This window comes from Salmo salar, chromosome 06 (genome assembly GCF_965601325.2).
Source record: "Salmo salar chromosome 06, fSalSal1, whole genome shotgun sequence".
Lineage (NCBI taxonomy): Eukaryota > Metazoa > Chordata > Actinopteri > Salmoniformes > Salmonidae > Salmo > Salmo salar.
Genome location: NC_138296.1, coordinates 20351900 through 20375184, shown reverse-complemented (window position 1 = coordinate 20375184; position 23285 = coordinate 20351900). Strand labels below are relative to the sequence as shown.

Genomic DNA, 23285 nt, shown 5'->3' with positions numbered 1-23285 from the left:
TACCCGCAAAACACCAGTCTCAACGTCAACAGTGAAGAGGCAACAACGGGATGCGTCCTAGGCAGAGTTCCTCTGTCCAGTGTCTGTTCTTTTGCCCATCTTAATCTTTTCTTATTATTGGCCAGTCTGAGATATGGCTTTTTCTTTGCAACTCTGCCTAGAAGGCCAGCATCCTGTGGTCACCTCTTCACTGTTGACGTTGAGACCGGTGTTTTGTGGGTACTTTTTAATGAAGCTGCCTCCCACTTCTTTCTATTCTGGTTAGAGCCAGTTTGCGCTGTTCTGTGAAGGGAGAAGTACACAGCGTTGTACGAGATCTTCAGTTTCTCACATGGAATAGCCTTCATTTCACAGAACAAGAATAGACTGACAAGTTGCAGAAGAAAGGTCTTTGTTTCTGGTCATTTTGAGCCTGTAATCGAACCCACAAATGCTGATGCTCCAGAGTCTCTCCGCACTGCTAAAGCTAACTCTCTCTCCTCTGCTCTCATCTTTCTAGACCTATCTGCTGCCTTTGATACTGTGAACCATCAGATCCTCCTCTCCACCCTTTCCGAGTTGGGCATCTCCGGCGCGGCTCACTCTTGGATTGCATCCTACCTGACAGGTCGCTCCTACCAGGTGGCGTGGTGAGAATCCGTCTCCGCACAACGTGCTCTCACCACTGGTGTCCCCCAGGGCTCAGTTCTAGGCCCTCTCCTATTCTCGCTATACACCAAGTCACTTGGCTCTGTCATATCCTCACATGGTCTCTCCTATCATTGCTACGCAGACGACACACAATTAATCTTCTCCTTTCCCCCTTCTGATAACCAGGTGGCGAATCGCATCTCTGCATGTCTGGCAGACATATCAGTGTGGATGACGGAGCACCACCTCAAGCTGAACCTCTGCAAGACGGAGCTGCTCTTCCTCCCGGGGAAGGACTGCCCGTTCCATGATCTCGCCATCACGGTTGACAACTCCATTGTGTCCTCCTCCCAGAGTGCTAAGAGCCTTGGCGTGACCCTGGACAACACCCTGTCATTCTCCGCTAACATCAAGGCGGTGACCCGATCCTGTAAGTTCATGCTCTACAACATTCGCAGAGTACGACCCTGCCTTACACAGGAAGCGGCGCAGATCCTAATCCAGGCACTTGTCATCTCCCGTCTGGATTACTGCAACTCGCTGCTGGCGGGGCTCCCTGCCTGTGCCATTAAACCCCTACAGTTCATCCAGAACGCCGCAGCCCGTCTGGTGTTCAACCTTCCCGTGTTCTCTCACGTCACCCCGCTCCTCCGCACACTCCACTGGCTTCCAGTTGAAGCTCGCATCTGCTACAAGACCACGGTGCTTGCCTACGGAGCTGTGAGGGGAACGGCACCTCCGTACCTTCAGGCTCTGATCAGTCCCTACACCCAAAGAAGGGCACTGCGTTCATCCACCTCTGGCCTGCTCGCCTCCTTACCTCTGCGGAAGCACAGTTCCCGCTCAGCCCAATCAAAACTGTTCACCTTCCGGAGACACCTGAAACCCCACCTCTTTAAGGAATACCTGGGATAGGATAAAGTATTCCTTCTAACCGCCCCCCCCCCCCCCAAAAAAAAAAAGATATAGATGTACTATTGTAAAGTGGTTGTTCCACTGGATATCATAAGGTGAATGCACCAATTTGTAAGTCTAAATGTAAATGTAGTTTAAAGAAGGCCAGTTTTATGCTTCTTTAATCAGTACTACTTTCAGTTGTACTAACAATTGCAAAAGGGTTTTCTAATGATCAATTATCGTTTTAAAATGATAAACTTGGATTAGCTAACACGTGGCATTGGATCACATGTGTGATGGTTGCTGATAATGGGCCTCTGTAGATATTCCCTAAAAAAAATCAGCCGTTTCCAGCATCAACACTCATTTACCACATTAACAATGTCTACACTGTATTTTTGATCAATTTGATGTTATTTTAATGGACAAAAATGAGCTTTTCTTTCAAAAACAAGGACATTTCTAAGTGACCCCAAACTTTTTAACGGTAGTGTATATATTTATTTATAGAGGAGACCTTTTGTAGAGCCAACTCATGGTCAGGAATACAGGAGACAGTGGTTTTATCAGAGTAGAACATGTCATGTAAAAACCCTTAAGCAGAAACATTTTTAAAAAAAAGTTACTTAATTCAACCCTGATTAGTATTTTGCCGTTTCGTATCTCTAATACTTCCTATGGGACAATTATCACTGAGATCATATGCAAATACTCCACTACACAAATATTTATGGGGGTTATTAGTAAGAATTAACTCAATCAATGAAGAGTTAACAGGGCCATGTGGGTTTTGAGATCAATTGAGTAAGATAAAAATCTATGCATATTAAATTGATCTGAAGCCAGGGATAGCTAATCCAGATTCAAATCCCCCAAAATGACCAACTCCGAGGACAGAAAAGGTGTTAAACACTCAGAAATAGCAACAATAGCATCCGCCATGGTAGCAGGGGGGCGGTACATCCTAGCAACAAATACATTTGTATTTTGGTTTATCTACAAACCCAGTTGTCAATTTTCTTGGGAACAAAAATATTTATTTAATAAGTCACTTTCTGTGCATTTTAACAATGGGCAAATATGTATGGAAGGTTTCGTTCAAATCCGAAGGGGTGTTGTCAAAAAAGCAATTGAATTCTAATGGATTTATCCTGTTTTAATAGGCACAGTTAAAACAGGATAAGACCCTGTTTTAATAACCCATGGAACTTACGATGCAATGATTGAAACGAAGGAGAAGCTTTATAAACTTTGTTGCTTTATTCTTAACAGGAATATCTTATTAACAGGCAACTACCCTCAGAACGTGTTGGACTGAGTCCCAATACTCTAACAAATTTAGCAATGCTGCAGACCAATGCTGAAAATGAAGTAAAATAGACTTCACTCTATAAAAATATGTTCGACTACCGTAGTCTTCGTGTAATTAAATGTAAAAAGATATTGGAAGTAGCCTATGAACCGATCATAAACTAAATCTAATGTTTGTGTGTGTCGCGTAAACTCATTTCTGGGATTATTTATTAGAATGGTGCATTTAATGTCTAGTGGTTTCGATGCATATTAGCTTTTGTGATTGAGTTTGCCCCACCAATATTTTCATGTTCAAATCTCAGAGCCGGCTCACAGCACAGAGCTGGTGAGGTGAAGGGTTGAGGGTGAACCCCACGAATGGTGTGAGGTCCAGATCATCCTCTGTTACTCCAGGAGGAGGAGTGAAACGAAAGCGCTGCAGCAGGGAGGTGAAGAAGAGGAAGAGCTCCATCCTGGCCAGACCCTCCCCCAGACACACCCTATGACCTGCGAGAGAGACCAAAGATATAGAACAAAAGGCTACCAGAATTGTTCTACTTCTTGCAATGAAATTATTTGTTATATAATGAAGTTAATATACCTGCAGAGAAGGCCATGAAGGCGTCCCTCTTGACAAATCCTCCGTGCTCATCCAGAAAGTGGGAGGGGGTAAAGGTGTGGGGGCTCTCCCATTCGCTATTGTCCTGTAGGACCGACGTCAGTAGAGGAATCACAGATGTCCCCTGCAGTAAGGGTGAAGCTTAGGACCCGTTATTTTCAAAGTAAATGTGATGAAACTTGGTTTAATAAATGTGCACACTCAAAAGGAGTGGATTACAACTTCAGGCAGAAATATATACTGCTCAAAAAAATAAAGGGAACACTTAAACAACACATCCTTGATCTGAATGAAATAAATAATCTTATTAAATACTTTTTTCTTTACATAGTTGAATGTGCTGACAACAAAATCACACAAAAATAATCAATGGAAATCCAATTTATCAACCCATGGAGGTCTGGATTTGGAGTCACACTCAAAATTAAAGTGGAAAACCACAATACAGGCTGATCCAACTTTGATGTAATGTCCTTAAAACAAGTGAAAATGAGGCTCAGTAGTGTGTGTGGACTCCACGTGCCTGTATGACCTCCCTACAACGCCTGGGCATGCTCCTGATGAGGTGGCGGATAGTCTCCTGAGGGATCTCCTCCCAGACCTGGACTAAAGCATCCGCCAACTCCTGGACAGTCTGTGGTGCAACGTGGCGTTGGTGGATGGAGCGAGACATGATGTCCCAGATGTGCTCAATTGGATTCAGGTCTGGGGAACGGGCGGGCCAGTCCATAGCATCAATGCCTTCCTCTTGCAGGAACTGCTGACACACTCCAGCCACATGAGGTCTAGCATTGTCTTGCATTAGGAGGAACCCAGGGCCAACCGCACCAGCATATGGTCTCACAAGGGGTCTGAGGATCTCATCTCGGTACCTAATGGCAGTCAGGCTACCTCTGGCGAGCACATGGAGGGCTGTGCGGCCCCCCAAAGAAATGCCACCCCACACCATGACTGACCCACCGCCAAACCGGTCATGCTGGACGATGTTGCAGGCAGGAGAACGTTCTCCACGGCGTCTCCAGACTCTGTCACGTCTGTCACGTGCTCAGTGTGAACCTGCTTTCATCTGTGAAGAGCACAGGGCGCCAGTGGCGAATTTGCCAATCTTGGTGTTCTCTGGCAAATGCCAAACGTCCTGCACGGTGTTGGGCTGTAAGCACAACCCCCACCTGTGGACGTCGGGCCCTTATACCACCCTCATGGAGTCTGTTTCTGACCGTTTGAGCAGACACATGCACATTTGTGGCCTGCTGGAGGTCATTTTGCAGGGCTCTGGCAGTACTTCTCCTGCTCCTCCTTGCACAAAGGCGGAGGTAGCGGTCCTGCTGCTGGGTTGTTGCCCTCCTACGGCCTCCTCCACGTCTCCTGATGTACTGGCCTGTCTCCTGGTAGCGCCTCCATGCTCTGGACACTACGCTGACAGACACAGCAAACATTCTTGCCACAGCTCGCATTGATGTGCCATCCTGGATGAGCTGCACTACCTGAGCCACTTGTGTGGGTTGTAGACTCCGTCTCATGCTACCACTAGAGTGAAAGCACCGCCAGCATTCAAAAGTGACCAAAACATCAGCCAGGAAGCATAGGAACTGAGAAGTGGTCTGTGTCACCACCTGCAGAACCACTCCTTTATTGGGGGTGTCTTGCTAATTGCCTATAATTTCCACCTGTTGTCTATTCCATGTGAAATTTATTGTCAATCAGTGTTGCTTCCTAAGTGGACAGTTTGATTTCACAGAAGTGTGATTGAGTTGGAGTTACATTGTGTTGTTTAAGTGTTCCCTTTATTTTTTTGAGCAGTGTATATTTATGGCATGCCCATACTCCAATATTTCACAATAATGTGTTGTCATCTGGATGCCGTCTTTTTGCATCCCCCAAATGTGGAATCCTTACCAATATCATGGACAGTAATGGTTTGAGAACATGCCAAGATTTGAAAGATACATACACATTACCAGGCAACTCCTTTTTTCTATATTTACAACTAAAGTCAATTATGCTGGTCTACGGAGTCCCTTGGGAAACCCCAACTACCAAACCATGCAGTGATGGATTTATAAATACATTTTCTGGGCTCCCAAAAGGACTGATCTCTATAATATATAAACAACTTTTGGAAAGCTCATTCTGAGCTAGCCATTAAAAAAGTATGGTCCACAGATCTAATTCAATTTGAACAATTCTTTAACATGAACAGAATATAGTTACACCGTGTACTCCCTCTCCGGCGCACTAGGTCACCAGGCTCTCATTATTACACACACACACCTATCACCATCATTACGTGCACCAGCACCTCAGACTCACCTGGACACCATCACCTGCCTGATTACCTTCCATATATCACTCCCTTCGGTTCCTTCCCAGGCGTTATTGTTTCAGTTTCATGTCTGTGCGTTGTTCGTTCTTGTTTTGTATTATGTTTAGTTTATTGATTAAATGATTAACTCCCTGAACTTGCTTCCCGACTCCCAGCTCACACGTTACAATAGACAAATATGACCTTGGCATCCTGTAATCCCAACCATCAATTTATACAGGCGGGGTGGGAGGCATGGTTTCCAGGTGGGGAAGGAGGATGCGGGCAGTTGGATAGGGACTGAAGGGGGGAATGGATTGGGCTTCTCTTTGTATGCATTTCTTTTATTGTTTTTTGAGCCTGTAACCTCCCTTCAGAAAAAAAGACAACAATATGAAGTTGGTCACAAAATAAACAAAGAGATTTGGATATCCAGGTATCTGACCTTTTTGATGAAATATCCCTGGAAGGTGATATCTCGGCTGGTGGTGTGAGGGATGGCAATGGGTAAAATGCTGGCCAGTCTCTGGGTCTCATGGATCACTGCATCAGTGTAGGGTAGGTTCTTCCTGTCCTCTACCAAGGGCTGACGACTTCCTATGACCCTGCTGATCTCCTCCTGGACCTGGTCTGAGACAGAAAGGAACTTCTTATGGGCAGGTGGGACAGTAGCATTCCACCTGGCCATTATCCTGTGAAATTGCAGAGCGCGAAATTCATAAATATTAAATTCAAATATTTAACATTCTTGAAAATGTATGTGTTATACATCAAAATAAAGCTTAACTTCTTGTTAATACAGCCTCTGTGTCAGATTTCAAAAAGGCTTTATGGCGACAGCAAACCATGCGATTATCTGAGGACAGCGCCCCACATACAAACACATGAATCATATTTCAACCAGGCAGTTGCGCCACAAAAGTCAGAAATAGCCATATAATTAATGCCTTACCTTTGAAGATCTTCTTAATTTGGCACTCCAAAATGTCCCAGAAACATCACAAATGGTCCTTTTGTTCGATAATGTCCTTCTTTATGTACCAAAAATGTCCATTTATTTGGCGCATTTGATTCAGAAATACACCGGTTTCAACTCGCCCAACATGCCTACAAAGTATTTAATAAGTTACCTGTAAACTTGGTCCAAACATTTCAAACAACATTCCTAATCCAACCTCAGGTACCCTAAAACGTAAATAATCGATCAAATTTAAGACGGAATAAACCGTTTCTAATTTCGGATAAAAACAACGTGTAGCGCGCTCCAGTTCACGCGCACCAAAACAGTAGTGACACTTACAATGAATAGGACTACTTCTTCATTTCTCAAAAAAATCATTGAACAATTTCTAAAGACTGTTGACGTCTAGTGGAAGCCATAGGAACTGCAACCAGGTTCCTAATAATAAGGGTATCCCATAGAAACCCATTGAAAAATCCTATGACCTCAATTTTATTTCCCTGGATGGTTTGTCCTCTGGGTTTCGCCTGCCAAATCAGCTCTGTTATACTCCCAGACATTATTTTAACAGTTTTAGAAACTTTAGTGTTTTCTATCCAAATCTACCAATTATATGCATATCCTAGCTTCTGGGCCTGAGTAGCAGGCAGTTTACTTTGGGCACGCTTTTCATCCGGAGGTGAAAATACTGCCCCCTACCCAAGAGAGGTTAATACAGTGAAATGTACACTGAGTATACAAAACATTAACACCTGCTCTTCTTTCCATGACAGACTGAACAGGTGAAAGCTAGGATCTCTTACTGTCTCTTGTTAAATCCACTTCAATCGGTGTAAATGAAGGGGAGGAGACAGGTTAACAAAGGATTTTTAAGCCTCGAGACAATTGAGACTTTATTTAACTAGGCAAGTCTGTTAAGAACAAATTCTTATTTACAATGACGGCCTACCAAAAGGCCTCCTGCGGGGACGGGGGTTGGGATTAAAAATAAATAAAATATAAATATAGGATAACACACACCACGACGAGAGAACACAACACTACATAAAGAGAGAACTAAGATGACAACACAGCATGGTAGCAGCACAAAACATGGTACTAACATTATTGGGCACAGACAACAGCACAAAGGGCAAGGTAGAGAACAATACATCACACAAAGCAGCCACTGTCAGTAAGACTGTCCATGATTGAGTCTTTGAATGAAGTGATTGAGATATGAGTGTTTGTTACAGCTCGTTCCAGTCGCTAGCTGCAGCGAACTGAAAAGATGAGCGACCCAAGGATGTGTGCACTTTGGGGACCTTTAACAGAATGTGACTGGCAGAACAGGTGTTGTATGTGGAGGATGAGGGCTGCAGTAGATATCTCAGATAGGGGGGAGTGAGGCTTAAGAGGGTTTTATAAATAAGCGTCAACCAGTGGGTCTTGCGACAAGGATTGTCTTTGCGTTCGATTCAGAGAGTGAATGGGCAAGACAAAAGATTTAAATGCCTTTGAACGGGGTATGGTGAAGGTGCCAAGCGCATCGGTTTGTGTCAAGAACTGCAACGCCGCTGGGTTTTTCCCACTCAACAGTTTCCCGTGTGTATCAAGAATGGTCCACCACCCAAAGGACATCCAGCCAACTTGACACAACTGTGGAAAGCATTGGATTCAACATGGGCCAGCATCTCTGTGGAATGCTTTCGACACCTTCTAGAGTCTTTGCACCAACGAATTGAGGCTGTTCTGAGGAAGATGTTCGTAATGTTTTGTACACTCAGTGTTTAAACCTGAGTTAACGTTTAACCTTCATTAACCAAGCCATCCTTATCTAGTTTCATAATATATTCTTCAATCTGGCTCTTTGCCAATGTTTATAACTTTTAACACCATGAGTGCTTTACTGTTTCATGTCTGTGTGTCACAGGTGGCACCTTAATTGGGGAGGACGGGCTCATAATGGCTGAAACGGAATCGAAGACATGGTTTCCATATTTTTCATACCACTCCATTCCAGCCATTATTATGAGCCGTCCTCCCCTCAGCAGCCTCCTGTGGTGAGTGTGCGTGCATGCGTTTGTGTTTATACTACCTGACAGGTCGCTCCTACCAGGTGGCGTGGCGAGAATCTGTCTCCGCACCATGCGCTCTCACCACTGGTGTCCCCCAGGGCTCTGTTCTAGGCCCTCTCCTATTCTCGCTATACACCAAGTCACTTGGCTCTGTCATATCCACACATGGTCTCTCCTATCATTGCTATGCAGACGACACACAATTAATCTTCTCCTTTCCCCCTTCTGATAACCAGGCGGCGAATCGCATCTCTGCATGTCTGTCAGACATATCAGTGTGGATGACGATCACCAGCTCAAGCTGAACCTCGGCAAGACGGAGCTGCTCTTCCTCCCGGGGAAGGACTGCCCGTTCCATGATCTCGCCATCACGGTTGACAACTCCCTTGTGTCCTCCTCCCAGAGTGCTAAGAACCTTGGCGTGATCCTGGACAACACCCTGTCGTTCTCCACTAACATCAAGGCGGTGACCCGATCCTGTAGGTTCATGCTCTACAACATTCGCAGAGTACGACCCTGCCTCACACAGGAAGCGGCGCAGGTCCTAATCCAGGCACTTGTCATCTCCCGTCTGGATTACTGCAACTCGCTGTTGGCTGGGCTCCCTGCCTGTGCCATTAAACCCCTACAACTCATCCAGAACGCCGCAGCCCGTCTGGTGTTCAACCTTCCCAAGTTCTCTCACGTCACCCCGCTCCTCCGCTCTCTCCACTGGCTTCCAGTTGAAGCTCGCATCCGCTACAAGACCATGGTGATTGCCTACGGAGCTGTGAAGGGAACGGCACCTCCATACCTTCAGGCTCTGATCAGGCCCTACACCCAAACAAGGGCACTGCGTTCATCCACCACTGGCCTGCTGGCCCCCCTACCTCTGAGGAAGCACAGTTCCCGCTCAGCCCAGTCAAAACTGTTCGCTGCTCTGGCACCCCAATGGTGGAACAAGCTCCCTCACGACGCCAGGACAGCGGAGTCAATCACCACCTTCCGGAGACACCTGAAACCCCACCTCTTTAAGGAATACCTAGGATAGGATAAAGTAATCCTTCTAACCCCCCCCCCCCCCTTAAAAGATTTAGATGCACTATTGTAAAGTGGTTGTTCCACTGGATATCATAAGGTGAATGCACCATTTTGTAAGTCGCTCTGGATAAGAGCGTCTGCTAAATGACTTAAATGTAAATGTAAATGTAAATATCAATCCTTACCCTGTATATGGGGGTACTTGGCCATTAGCAGTAGACACCAGCGCAGGGTTGTCCCGGTGGTGTCGGTACCAGCACCAAACATGTTAGTAACACTAATTACCAGGTTGTCGTCATGGTAGAGAGAATCCATATTGCCAGATTCCTAACAGAAACAGACCCGCAGATGACATGAGTTATGTACAGTCAGTCTTTCCTCAACTCTTACCCAAGATAAACTGGCATGCATAGTATTGATATTAGCCCTCTGATTACAATGAAGAGATAAATGTGCCACGCTGTTCTAGGCAGCTTAAGTTGGCCCTTCTTTAAACTGGACAATAATTAAGATAAGATCAAACTAGAGCTTGCTTTGTGGAGAGTGGTGCTTATACACCTGCATTGCTTGCTGTTTGGGGTTTTAGGCCGGGTTTCTTTACAGCACCTTGTGACATCAGCTGATGTAAGAAGGGCTTTATAAATACATTTGATTGATTGAAAAAAGCAGAGCATCTATTTATCATGGACAGTCCTCTTCAAATCTTTACAATCATTGAATCAATATGTTCTGACCATGAGAGTTTACAATCTAAAATAACACCAAGTAGCAGCCACACCATTAATTACCAGATTCAGCTGATATCCAGAACTTAGGGAATGATTTGTATCAATACAATGCTTCATTTTGGAGATGTTCAGGACCAGTTTATTACTGGCCACCCATTCTCAAACTGACTGCAGCTCTTTGTTTAGTGTTGCAGTGATTTCACTAGCTGTGATTGCTGACGGGTTGAATCATCAGCTTACATGGACACAGGCTTTGTTTATTGCCAGTGGCAGGTCATAAAAATAGAAAAGAGTAGAGGGCCAAGAGAGCTGCCATGCAGTACACCACACTTTACATGTTCAACATTAGAGAAGCTTCCATTAAAGAAAACCCCTTGGGTTCTATTAGATAGATAGCTCTGAATCCACAATATGGCAGAGGTTGAAAAGCCCTAACACATACAATTTTTCAACACGTTATGGTCACTAGTATTAAAGGCTGCACTGAAATCTTTTTATTCTACATTTCTATCAACCAATCATCAGTCATTTGTGCCAGTGCATGTTCAGTGGCCTTCTCTATAAGCATTCCGAAAGTCTTCATTTGTTTACAGCGAAATAGCATTGTATTTGGCCAAACACCATTTTTTCCAACAGTTTGCTAAAAGCTGGCAGTAAGCTAATTTGTTGGCTGTTAGAACCAGGCCTGAGGACAAACACTTCTCTAGGCTCAGATTAAAAGACATGACAGTTCTCAATGCCAGGAGGTTTGTCATTATTTATCGACAATTATTTCTTCACCTCTCCCACACTAACTTTACAAAATTTAAACTTACAATGCTTTTCTTTCATTATGTGTTTTTTTTATGCATGAATATGATAGCTCACAGTTTGCTGGCATTTCCTGCCTAAGTTTGCCACCATGCCAATGAATGAAGTTATCATTAAAAGAATTGGCAACATCAAGTGGTTGTGATAAATAAGCCATCTGATTCTATTTACATTTTAATAAAATGTGTCTTTCTGCCCATAATTTCCTTTTATTTATTTAACTAGGCAAGTCAGTTAAGAACAAATTCTTATTTACAATGATGGCCTACTGGGGAAGAGCGTGTTAACTGCCTTGTTCAGGGGCAGAACGACAGATTTTTACTTGGTCAGCTTGGGGATTCAATCCAGCTACCTTTCAGTTCCTGGTCCAACTCTCTAACCACTAGGCTGCCTGCCGCCCCAATTTAAAGTACTCCAAAGTTTTAACCCCCCATCATTCTTTATATCCTTGATCTTGGCTTCATAATACAGTGTCTACTCTTTGTTGAGTTTAGTCACATTATTTCTCAATTTGCAGTAAGTCAGATGTACAGCCAGACTTATTAGCCACTCCTTCTGCCCCATCTTTCTCAACCATACAGTTTTTCAATTCCTCATCAATCCATGGAGCCAGTTTCTTAAAAGGTACATGTTTATCAATAACTAGAAGAAGCAATTTCATAAATGCATCAAGTGCAGCGTCTGGATGCTCCTTATTAATCACATCAGACCAACAAATATTTGACATCATCCACATAAGAGTCACAGCAAAATGTATTTTTTCTTCTTCTTAAAACGGCATTGTTGATTAAGGGTTTGTAAGTACGCATTTCACTGTAAGGTCTACACCGGTTGTATTCGGCACGTGACTAAAACAACTTCATTTGAATTGAAAATCTTTTGTATGATCTCATACACTATTTTAGTCCCATCTTTTAGAAGCTTTGCTTTCCTGGATATAGTCACCGGATATTGTGATCACTGCATCCAATGGGTAGGGATACAGCTTTAGAACAAAGATCCATATTATTAGTAAAAATGTAATCAATACAGTGCATGTGGATGATCGTTCCTGTTCTGTTTGTAAACACCCTAGTAGGTTGATTAATAACCTGAACCAGATTACAGTCACTGGTTACAGTGAGATGCTTCCTCTTCAGCGGAGAGCTTGATGACAACCAGTCAATATTCAGGTCCCCAAGATAGTAAACCTCTCTGTTTATATCACATACACAATTTTTTTATTTAACCAGGCAAGTCAGTTAAGAACAAATTGTTATTTACAATGTCGGCATACCCCGGCCAAACCCTAACAATGCTGGCCCAATTGTGCGTCGCCCTATGGGACTCCAATCAAGGCCGGTTGTGAAACAGCCTGGAATCGAACCAGGGTCTGTAGTGACGCCTCTAGCACTGATATGGAGTGCCTTAGACCACTGCGCCACTCGGGAGCCCCCATCAAGCATTTCACACACATTATCTGGATACTGACAGTTAGAACTTGGTGGCCTATAGGAGCTACACTAAAATAGGCTTTAGAGGAGGCAGGTGAACCTGCAACCACAACACTTCAATAACACTTGACATGAGATCCTCTTTAAGCATTACAGGGATATGGCTTTGAATATGTACAGCAACAACTCACCCATACGTATTCCTGTGTCTTCTGTAGATGTTATATCATTGTATTGCTAATGATGTATCAAATTAATTTTATAGAGTCTCATAAATGGCTAATATATGAATATATATCTGATGTTAGCAAGTTATTCATTGTATTAACCTTATTTCTAAGGCTACATATATTAATATGGGTTATTTTTACCCCTCTCCTGTGTAGCTTATCAGAGATAGACATAATATGGAAAAGAAGAAAAAAAAAGATAATCAACACATTCTTTTAAATCAGCTTGAGGAACTGTTTTAGTGTTTGAGTCTGTGTGAGTTTACATGTGATTCTACTGACATAGAGAACTAGTTAGATCCTCCTTCAGCTGGCATTTAGTCAAACTGGTTGAATCAACATTGTTTCCACGTCATTTTAATTAAATTATGTTCAATCAACGTCGAATAGATGTTGAATTGACGTCTGTGCCCAGTGGGATGTTAGTGTTGGACAACTCAAGTTAGTTGTGTTTTTTGGCAGTAAAGTGAACCACAAGGTGGCGTAATAAGTATTATAAACCCGACAGTTTGGTTCCTGGATACTGATTGTCCGAATGTCTTGGTAACTTAGACAATATACCACAGGTGTGATGCAAAATTACTCATTTACTGTTCTAATTATGTTGGTAACAAGTTTATAACACCAACAAGGCACCTCTGGGTTTTGTGGAATATGGCCAATATACAAGGACTGTATACAGGCACTGCACTTCGCATCATGCAGTGCCTTAGCTGTGGTAAATTGACCATATACCACACCCCCTTGGACCTTATTGATTAATTATATTCTGTATAGTCATACCGAGCAATATTAACCCCCCTAGGGTAGGGGGCACTATTTTCACCTCCGGATGAAAAGTGTGCCCAAAGTAAACTGCCTGCTACTCAGGCCCAGAAGCTAGGATATGTATATAATTGGTAGATTTGGATAGAAAACACTAAAGTTTCCAAATGTCTGTGAGTATAACAGAACCGATATGGCAGGCAAAAACCTGAAAAAAATCCATCCAGAAAGTGGATTGTCTTATTTTTGTAGTTTTCTATTGAATGCCATTACAGTATCCATTGACTCAGGACTCAAATTGCACTTCCTATGGCTTCCACTAGATGTCAACAGTCTTTAGAAATTGTTTCAGGCTTGTATTCTGAAAAATGAGGGAGTAAGACCACTTTGAATGAGTGGACCATTCAGTGTCCCAGAGGTTTTTCATGCCCGCGACCGAGAGCACGCCTTTCTTGTTTTCCTTTTATAATGACAAAGCTTTTGTCTGGTTGAAATGTTAGATTATTATGACTAAAAACAACCTGAGGATTGATTATAAACATCGTTTGACATTTTTCTACGAACTTTACTGCTACTTTTCAGATTTTTCGTCTGTCTGTTGTGACTGCCTTTGAGCCTGTGGATTACTGAACAAAATGAACGAACAAAACAGAGGTTTTTGTATATAAAGAGGGACTTTATCGAACAAAACAAACATTTATTGGGAGTCTTGTGAGAGCAACCATATGAAGATCATCAAAGGTAAGTAATTTTATCACTATTTCTGACTTGTGTAACTCCTCTACTTGGCTGATAACTGTTTGTAATGATTTATCTGTTGGGCGCTGTTTTCAGATAATCGCATGGTATGCTTTCGCCGTAAAGGCTTTTTGAAATCTGACACCGTGTGTCACGTCCTGACCATAGAAATATGTTATTTTCTATGGTAGAGTAGGTCAGGGCGTGACAGTTTTTTAAAATATGTTTTCTATTTCTATGTTGTCAGGTTCTAGTTTTGTATTTCTATGTTGGGGTTTTGTTTGGGATGATCTCCAATTAGAGGCAGCTGGTCCTCGTTGTCTCTAATTGGAGATCATACTTAAGTAGGGTTTTTTTCCACCTGGGTTTGTGGGAGATTATCTTTGAGTCAGTTTATGTTTCACCTCTGCGTCACGGTTTGTTGTTTTTGTCATTCAGTTTATTTATGTATTGCATAGTTTCTCAGTGTAAATAAAATGTGGAACGGCACACACACTGCACTTTGGTCCGCTCCTCCTTTTGACAACCATGACACCGTGGTTGGATTAACAAGAAGTTAATCTTTAAACCGATGTATAACAGTTGTATGTTTTATGAATTTTTATAATGAGTATTTCTCTTTGCAATTTCACTGGATGTTGGCCAGGTGGGACGGTAGCGTCCCACACCCCCTAGAGAGGTTTAATGCAACACTTTGTTATGAATGAGTGAGATGCAGATTCTGCATGAAGTCTTCATACCTCCAGGGTCTGCTTTCGGACAAGGAACGAGTCCACAAAGCCTCTACACATCTGAGGGTTCAGAGTCTCCTTCAGGCCCCTCACCAGCTCTGTCACCTCCATCTTCATATCAGCAATATTCTTTTTCAGACGTGTCAGGTTGTTTATCCACGGGCCCAACCAGGGGAACATGTTGTACATCTACACATAGATTCAGGTAGAATACGCATAAAACAATATTATATTAATTATAACATAACACACCACAACTATGATTAGATTACTAAATACATAAATTCAAATGTGATACACATATGCATGAATGTGTCATTATTAGTTGTGAGCACCAATAGTGATATTCAATATTATTTGATATCGATATGAGCAAGGCATATTGTAATGTCGGTGTATTATTTTTACTATTCTGTAAAAAGAACACATTACTTTTCCTGCGTACACAAAACCCTCAAACAGACCTCATAGGCTCTCAATTTAGCATATTTAAATTAATTGCCTGTTGATGGACCTATAATATAGGGCTCCCTAACTAACCAGTTTGAATACAATATTATAATACCAGAATATTCACGCCTGGCTGTCACGACTTCCGCCGAAGTCGGCTCCTCTCCTTGTTCGGGCGGCATTCGGCGGTCGACGTCACCGGCTTTCTAGCCATCGCCACTCCATTTTTCATTTATCCATTTGTTTTGTCTTGTTCCCTGCACACCTGGTTTTCATTCCCCAATCACACTACATGTATTTATTCCTCTGTTCCCCCTCATGTCTTTGTGTGAGATTGTTTTGTGTTTACATGAGGAGCGTCCCATGGATCAGACTCCTGCCTGGTGGCGCCGGTCGTGTGGGAGCTGGACGCGGACATTGAGCAGGCGTTGCGTACAGAGCCCACTCCACTCCAGTGTCCCGTCGGGCGTCAGTACGTTCCATCTGCAGTCCGTGACCAGTTGATCTATTGGGCCCACACATCACACTCCTCTGGTCATCCGGGGTTCAGTCGGATGGTGCGCTGTCTGACTGGGAAGGACTTGTGGCCCACCTTGGCTCGGGACGTGAGAGTTTATGTTTCCTCCTGCTCGGTGTGCGCCCAGTGTAAGGCTCCTAGACACCTACCCAGAGGTAAGTTACATCCCTTACCCGTTCCACAACGGCCTTGGTCATACCTGTTGGTGGATTTTCTAACGGATCTTCCTCCCTCACAGGGAAACACCACGATCCTGGTCGTTGTGGATCGTTTCTCTAAGTCCTGTCGTCTACTCCCTCTGCCCGGTCTCCCTACGGCCCTACAAACTGCCCTGTTTACACACGTCTTCCGGCACTACAGGGTACCTGAGGATATAGTGTCTGATCGAGGTCCCCAGTTCACTTCGAGAGTCTGGAGGGCGTTCATGTAACGTCTGGGGTCTCGATCAGCCTCACCTCGGGTTTCCACCCTGAGAGTAATGGGCAGGTGGAAAGAGTGAACCAGGATGTGTGCAGATTTCTGTGGTCCTATTGCCAGGACCAGCTGGGGGAGTGGGCGGCGTTCGTGCCCTGGGCAGAGATGGCGTATAACTCGCTCCGCCACTCCTCCACGAACCTTTCCCCCTTTCAGTGTGTATTGGGGTACCAGCTGGTTCTGGCACCGTGGCATCAGAGTCAGACCGAGGCTCCTGCGGTGGACGATTGGTTCAGGCGCACGGAGGAGACATGGGAAGCCACCCATGGTCACCTCCAGCAGGCCGCGCTGCGCCAAAAGACCAGCGCGGACCGTCACCGCAGTGAAGCCCCGGTGTTTGCACCGGGGGAAAGGGTCTGGCTCTCGACCCGAAACCTGCCCCTCCACTTGCCCTGCCGAAAGCTGGGCCCGTGGTTTGTGGGGCCATTTAAAGTACTGAGGAGAGTGAACGAGGTATGTTACAGGTTACTGCTTCACCCGATTACCATATTAACCCCTCGTTCCATGTGTCTCTCCTCAGGCCGGTGGTGGCTGGTCCACTCCAGGAGTCTGAGGTGCAGGAGGTTCCTCCGCCCCCTCTGGACATTGAGGGGGCCCCGGCGTACTCCGTCTGTTTCATCCTGGATTCGAGGAGTCGTGCGAGGGGCCTTCAGTACCTCGTGGAGTGGGAGGGGTACGGTCTGGAGGAGAGGTGCTTGGTTCCGGTAGCGGATGTGTTGGACCCTGAACTGCTGCGGGAGTTCCACCATCGCCGGCCAGATCGTCCTACGCCTCGCCCTCCGGGTCGTCCCCGAGGCTGGTGTCAGCTCACCGCTGGAGCTGCGCGTCAAGGGGGGGGGTACTGTCACAACTTCTGCCGAAGTCGGCTCCTCTCCTTGTTTGGGCGGCGTTTGGCGGTCGACGTCACCGGCTTTCTAGCCATCGCCGCTCCATTTGTCATTTGTTCCCTGCACACCTGGTTTTCATTCTCCAATCACACTACATGTATTTATTACTCTGTTCCCCCTCATGTCTTTGTGTGAGATTGTTTCGTGTTTACTTGTCATGTTTGACGCGCTATTTCTGTTGTGCGTTTATTCCGTGTTTTATTTCACAAGGTATGTTTATTTGCTTGTACATATTTTTGCGAATGTTTGCGCATGTTGCACTTTGGTATATTGGCTGGAGGTTTTCATCGCAGTGGCGTCTGTCTGTCTGTCTGTTGGTTTCTCCTGCCAAAATAAAGTGTGCGCCTGTAATCAGCTCTCTGCTCTCCTGCACCTGACTCCGCTCCCAGTACGCACATTATTGACACTGGCCCAACGGACAATCTGCAAACAGTTGTCTGAACTTCAAAGAGCCATGGAAGTGAACAGAAAAGTGAACATACACAGTTGCAATATTTTATGCAAACCGATACGGAATCACAAAAATGGTACTGATATTGATATAATTTTGTATATCGGTGCCCATCACTAGTGATTATGTAACCATATTATATATAATAATTACAATTATAAAATTAATTTAAAAAAATATTTTTGCCATTTAGCTAACACTCTTATCCAGAGCAATTCACAGTTAGTGCATTCATCTTAAGATAGATTGGTGACACAATCACATCTCACAGGCATAGTAAGTACACTTTTCTCAATAAAGTAGTTATCAGTAAAATCAGAGCTAGAAAACTTTTTTTTTTGGGGGGGGGGGGGTTATTAAAGATTGTTTTTGAGGAGGTAGAGTTTCAGGTGCTTTCGGAAGATGGGCAGGGACTCTGCTGTCCTAGCTTCAGGGGGAAGATGGGCAGGGACTCTGCTGTCCTAGCTTCAGGGGGAAGATGGGCAGGGACTCTGCTGTCCTTGCTTCAGGGGGAAGATGGGCAGGGACTCTGCTGCCCTTGCTTCAGGGGGAAGATGGGCAGGGACTCTGCTGCCCTTGCTTCAGGGGGAAGATGAGCAGGGACTCTGCTGCCCTTGCTTCAGGGGGAAGATGGGCAGGGACTCTGCTGGCCTAGCTTCAGGGGGAAGATGGGCAGGGACTCTGCTGGCCTTGCTTCAGGGGGAAGATGGGCAGGGACTCTGCTGCCCTAGCTTCAGGGGGAAGATGGGCAGGGACTCTGCTGGCCTAGCTTCAGGGGGAAGATGGGCAGGGACTCTGCTGTCCTAGCTTCAGGGGGAAGATGGGCAGGGACTCTGCTGTCCTAGCTTCAGGGGGAAGATGGGCAGGGACTCTGCTGGCCTAGCTTCAGGGGGAAGATGGGCAGGGACTCTGCTGGCCTAGCTTCAGGGGGAAGATGGGCAGGGACTCTGCTGTCCTAGCTTCAGGGGGAAGATGGGCAGGGACTCTGCTGTCCTAGCTTCAGGGGGAAGCTGGTTCCACCATTGGTGTACCAGGACAGAGAAGAGCTTGGACTGGGCTATGAGGATTTAATTTGATATGTTATATGTATACATCATGAATATGGTATATAATGATGTATAAGCAGCTTAGTAATGGGTTATAAACTGTACAATAATGGTTTATAATAAGTTTACTGGCACATCAAGTAAAGTATAACTGTGTATGTACATTTTAACTTGCAAGAATTCCTAACAGCTCTTCTGTTTCCTAGTTTTATTGATTGCACTGAAACAGCCATTATTTATTCAGAAAATACAGTAAAAACAAAATGGTGTGAATAAGCAGACTGTACCTGAGCTGATGCAGTACCTGTAAGGTACATACTCTCTTTGGCCCTGTCCGCCATGCATGTGAATAGCGGGTCAGTGTATTCAAACCTGCTGCCATAGACAATGGCCGAGATTATGTTGGAGACGGCATAAATCACAGGCTGGGTGGTGTCAAATGCCTTACCTGTAATAGACCAAACATGTAATTAATTACAAAATAAGCTTTCCAGAACCCACACGATCACTTAGCAAGCCAATTAGCTATTTACTAATAATGTGGTTAAAAATAGCCTGATTTATAACCAAGCAATTAAGCCTAGGCATCCCCTATAAATACATCATGCTACTTTTACTACTAGTGTAGAGATACTGATACTCTTACCCTCATGTTTTTCCAACACTTCAATCAGGTAGTGAATTTCCTCTAAGATTTTCTCTTCAATCCTTTTCTTGCCCATCCCAAAGTCTCTAAGGTTTCTCAGGGCAAAGCGCCTCATCTCTTTCCATGAGTCTCCATTGGCAAACAGAATCCCTGTAAAGAACGTAGTTTGTTTCGATGACAATTCAAAGTGTAATAATAATAAATCATGATATTTACTATAATATGCCATTTAATAATGAGCATGTACCAAATATATATATATATAATCTGCCAAATTATCTCTGCATCCTTTCTGGTCATGATCATCTGTAACTATTTTAGACATCTTAGACATTTATATAATTTGCAGAGGAGGATTAGAGGATTAGAGTCAGAACATTTGATGAATTGTGGAAAGTCTGATCTCTGCATTCACCATTCTAGCCTGATCTCTGCATTCACCATTCTAGCCTGATCTCTGCATTCACCATTCTAGCCTGATCTCTGCATTCACCATTCTAGCCTGATCTCTGCATTCACCATTCTAGCCTGATCTCTGCATTCACCATTCTAGCCTGATCTCTGCATTCACCATTCTAGCCTGAAATGTCCGAAAGGAGTGGTATTATTCAAAATTAACTTGTCAGCTATTGGATCCCTTTCAACCAATCAGAGGACAGCCTAATTCAAGCACAGTATTTGGCAACATTGGTTGTTGTCCTAAACCCAACCACTGTTTCTGCGAGGGTACTGATTGGACCATTTTCTGGCTTATTCCAAACGCCAATCTATTGGATAAAGGGCAGGCTGATACATGCAGTAAAACAGATTGGGGAATGCAGCAATCAGACTTGTTCCACCAGGCTAGAATAAGACTTTCAACAGCTTGTAATGCATTTCATATCCAACTAATGTCAAAGTGTCAGAAATGTATTGTGTAGCTCAATAAAGTTTATTTAAAGTAACTGTTAGGTGAAAATCTCACTTTTAAAAGTTCATAATTTGTTAACTCATACCCACAATGTTGTTGACTTATCCTATGCTCAAATTTGTGGCCAACACATACATTGGAGAACAAACGCATGGATTGCTGTTTTAGCTTGTTCATAGACTGCTTACAGATTAAGGAAATCAATAAAACAGGTTGTAATTTGGGTGAACTATCCCTTTAAGAATGGGACATAGCCAGCATAAGAGTAAAATATCATTACCATGTCCTTGGCTGAACTCATAGAACACAGGCGTGATGTCCCTGTCCCCAAAGTCCTCTGCCTGGTTTACCAACGCCTGCTTGACCGTCTTGTATCCTGCCAGAACAACCACTTTCTTGGGTCCAAAGTGAACCGTGAAGATGGAACCATATTTCTTGGAGAGCTGGATAGATAAAGTATACATAAAAGTAAACCATAGACTCAGTTATGTCTCGTAATGCTATATGACTAAGCACATAACTGGACATCACATACAGCTTGTTTAACATGTTTCAGTCAAGAAATAGCGTGAAGACAGTGGTTTACAGTTGATGTCAGACCTAGGTTCAAATACCAGTCAATGTAATTGAATTACTTACAAAACAATTAGTATTTAGACAAAGTTTTTTATTGGAAATACATTTGGAAAGTATTGGTGTCAAGCTCCCGCTCCCAACGTCACCGGTCTACTAATCATTGGTCCTGGCAACCCATCTTTATGCACACCTGGCAACCATCATTATGCACACCTGGCAACCATCATTACCCACACCTGGCAACCATCATTACGCACACCTGGCAACCATCATTACGCACACCTGGCAACCATCATTACGCACATCTGGCAACCGTCATTACGCACACCTGCGACTCAGTCACACCTGGACTTCATTACTCCCTTGATTACCTCTTTATATAGCACTCTTTTTGTTATCCGTCATCAGATAGAATTGTTTATGTTTCCATGTCACAGTTCTGGTCATGTCATTAACTGCACTGGTCATTAACTGCACCTGCTTCCTGACTCCCTGCATCCGTTACAATTGGCATGTATTTACAACTACTTGTTTTTTATTTGAAGTAGTTGTTTTTGGCTGTGTATTAGAAAATAGTCAAACACAAAAATATCAAATACTTAAGTACACTATGTATTTGAACCCAGGTCTGTTATAGCAAGATCCTTGAAAGGATATTCCTAGGGTGCATCTCGGGCGCCGAAAACGTGGATGTCGATTATGGCAGCCCCCCGTACCTCTCTGATTCAGAGGGGTTGTGTTAAATGCGGAAGACACATTTCAGTTGAATGCGTTCAGTTGTACAAATGACTAGGTATTCCCCTTTACTTTCAATATTCTAAAGTGGCCTCATCTCTTTCCTTGCAACACATTGGTCACTGTCACAAAGTATTTTGTCCATAGCCTGGTCCCAAAAAAAACATCTGGGACCAGGCTACTTGGGCAGGACATATCTACTTAAGTACATTACAGAATAGAACATTAACCAGCTAAAAGCATGTGCAATATGCCAGAGTTCATTCATCAGTTTGTTTACTGAACTTTTCAAACCTGGTGAAATCAAATCAACCTCATCATGTTTTGTTCTGAAAGCAACAGAGGACTACATCTTACCTCGCAGAGAGTGCAGTAGGGCTTCTTGAAATCCAGCTGGAGCATGTTACCAAGCAGGGGCAGTGGCCTGGGTCCTGGAGGCTCCTTCCCCTGTTCCTCAGAGCTGGAACCAGAGGAGCGGAGGTAGAGGACCAGCAGAAACAGCACAGTGCCCAGCAGTGTCACCGTGCTTGATGTCTGTAGAAGACCTTCTATAAGAGACATCTTCAAACTGAGCTCATACACCTTATACTGGGCTAAAAATACAACGCACTAATGCTCCGTTATGGAACAAGTGTATGTGCTCAGAGAACTTCCACGACAACAGATCTCAAAGGAATGCTATTTGTATAACCTCCCCACCCCACCCTATTGGAGCAAGATGAGAAGAGGGAGGGTACAACCTCAGAGGAGGAGCTAAACACGACATATCATATAATTGTGAAACTCACATGATCTCACCTGCAGGTCATTGACAAACTCTCCATATGATTTGTTTCCTGGTCTTTCCAAAAAGGTAAAACTATCGAAAGGCATTTATAGGCCCGGCGAAATGGAATTAGGCTAATAGACCAGATTAACACATGTAAACTTTATTCCATCACCAAATGGATGGTGAGGGTTACATAGATAGAATGAGGTTAAATCTAATCATATTTGGGATTTGATTGTGTTACTAAAGATTTTCAGAAATTCCCCTCTGTTGTCTATATACTTTGAAAACTCTATAAATATCATATAAAAAAGTTAATAAATTACTGATTGACATACCGTATATCACAAAAGTGAGTACACCCCTCACATTTTTGTAAATATTTGAGTATATCTTTTCATGTGACAACACTGAAGAAATGACACTTTGCTACAATGTAAAGTAGTGAGTGTACAGCTTGTATAACAGTGTACATTTGCTGTCCCCTCAAAATAACACAACACACAGCCATTAATGTCTAAACCGCTGGCAACAAAAGTGAGTACACCCCTAAGTGAAAATATCCAAATTGGGCCCAATTAGCCATTTTCCCTCCCCGGTGTCATGTGAC

At 43.8% G+C, this 23285-nt stretch overlaps 1 protein-coding gene across 2 annotated transcripts; it reads right to left on the bottom strand.

The window, feature by feature from the left end:
- Positions 1-2764: 2764 nt before the first annotated feature.
- LOC106606455 (cytochrome P450 2K1) lies at positions 2765-22582 on the bottom strand. 2 transcript variants are annotated; one of them, XM_045719863.2, is made up of 9 exons: positions 22264-22582; positions 20876-21038; positions 19686-19835; positions 19327-19487; positions 15224-15403; positions 9965-10106; positions 6187-6371; positions 3422-3524; positions 2765-3327 (listed from the first exon to the last, which is right to left on the bottom strand). In XM_045719863.2, exons 1-9 carry the CDS (start codon positions 22465-22467, stop codon positions 3140-3142), a joined length of 1476 nt encoding a protein of 491 aa, XP_045575819.2. In that variant the 5' UTR covers positions 22468-22582; the 3' UTR covers positions 2765-3139. The 2 variants fall into 2 exon arrangements, with proteins under 2 accessions (XP_045575819.2, XP_045575818.2); XM_045719862.2 differs by having other exon boundaries at positions 3422-3563; positions 22264-22581.
- Between the last annotated feature and the right edge of the window lie 703 nt (positions 22583-23285).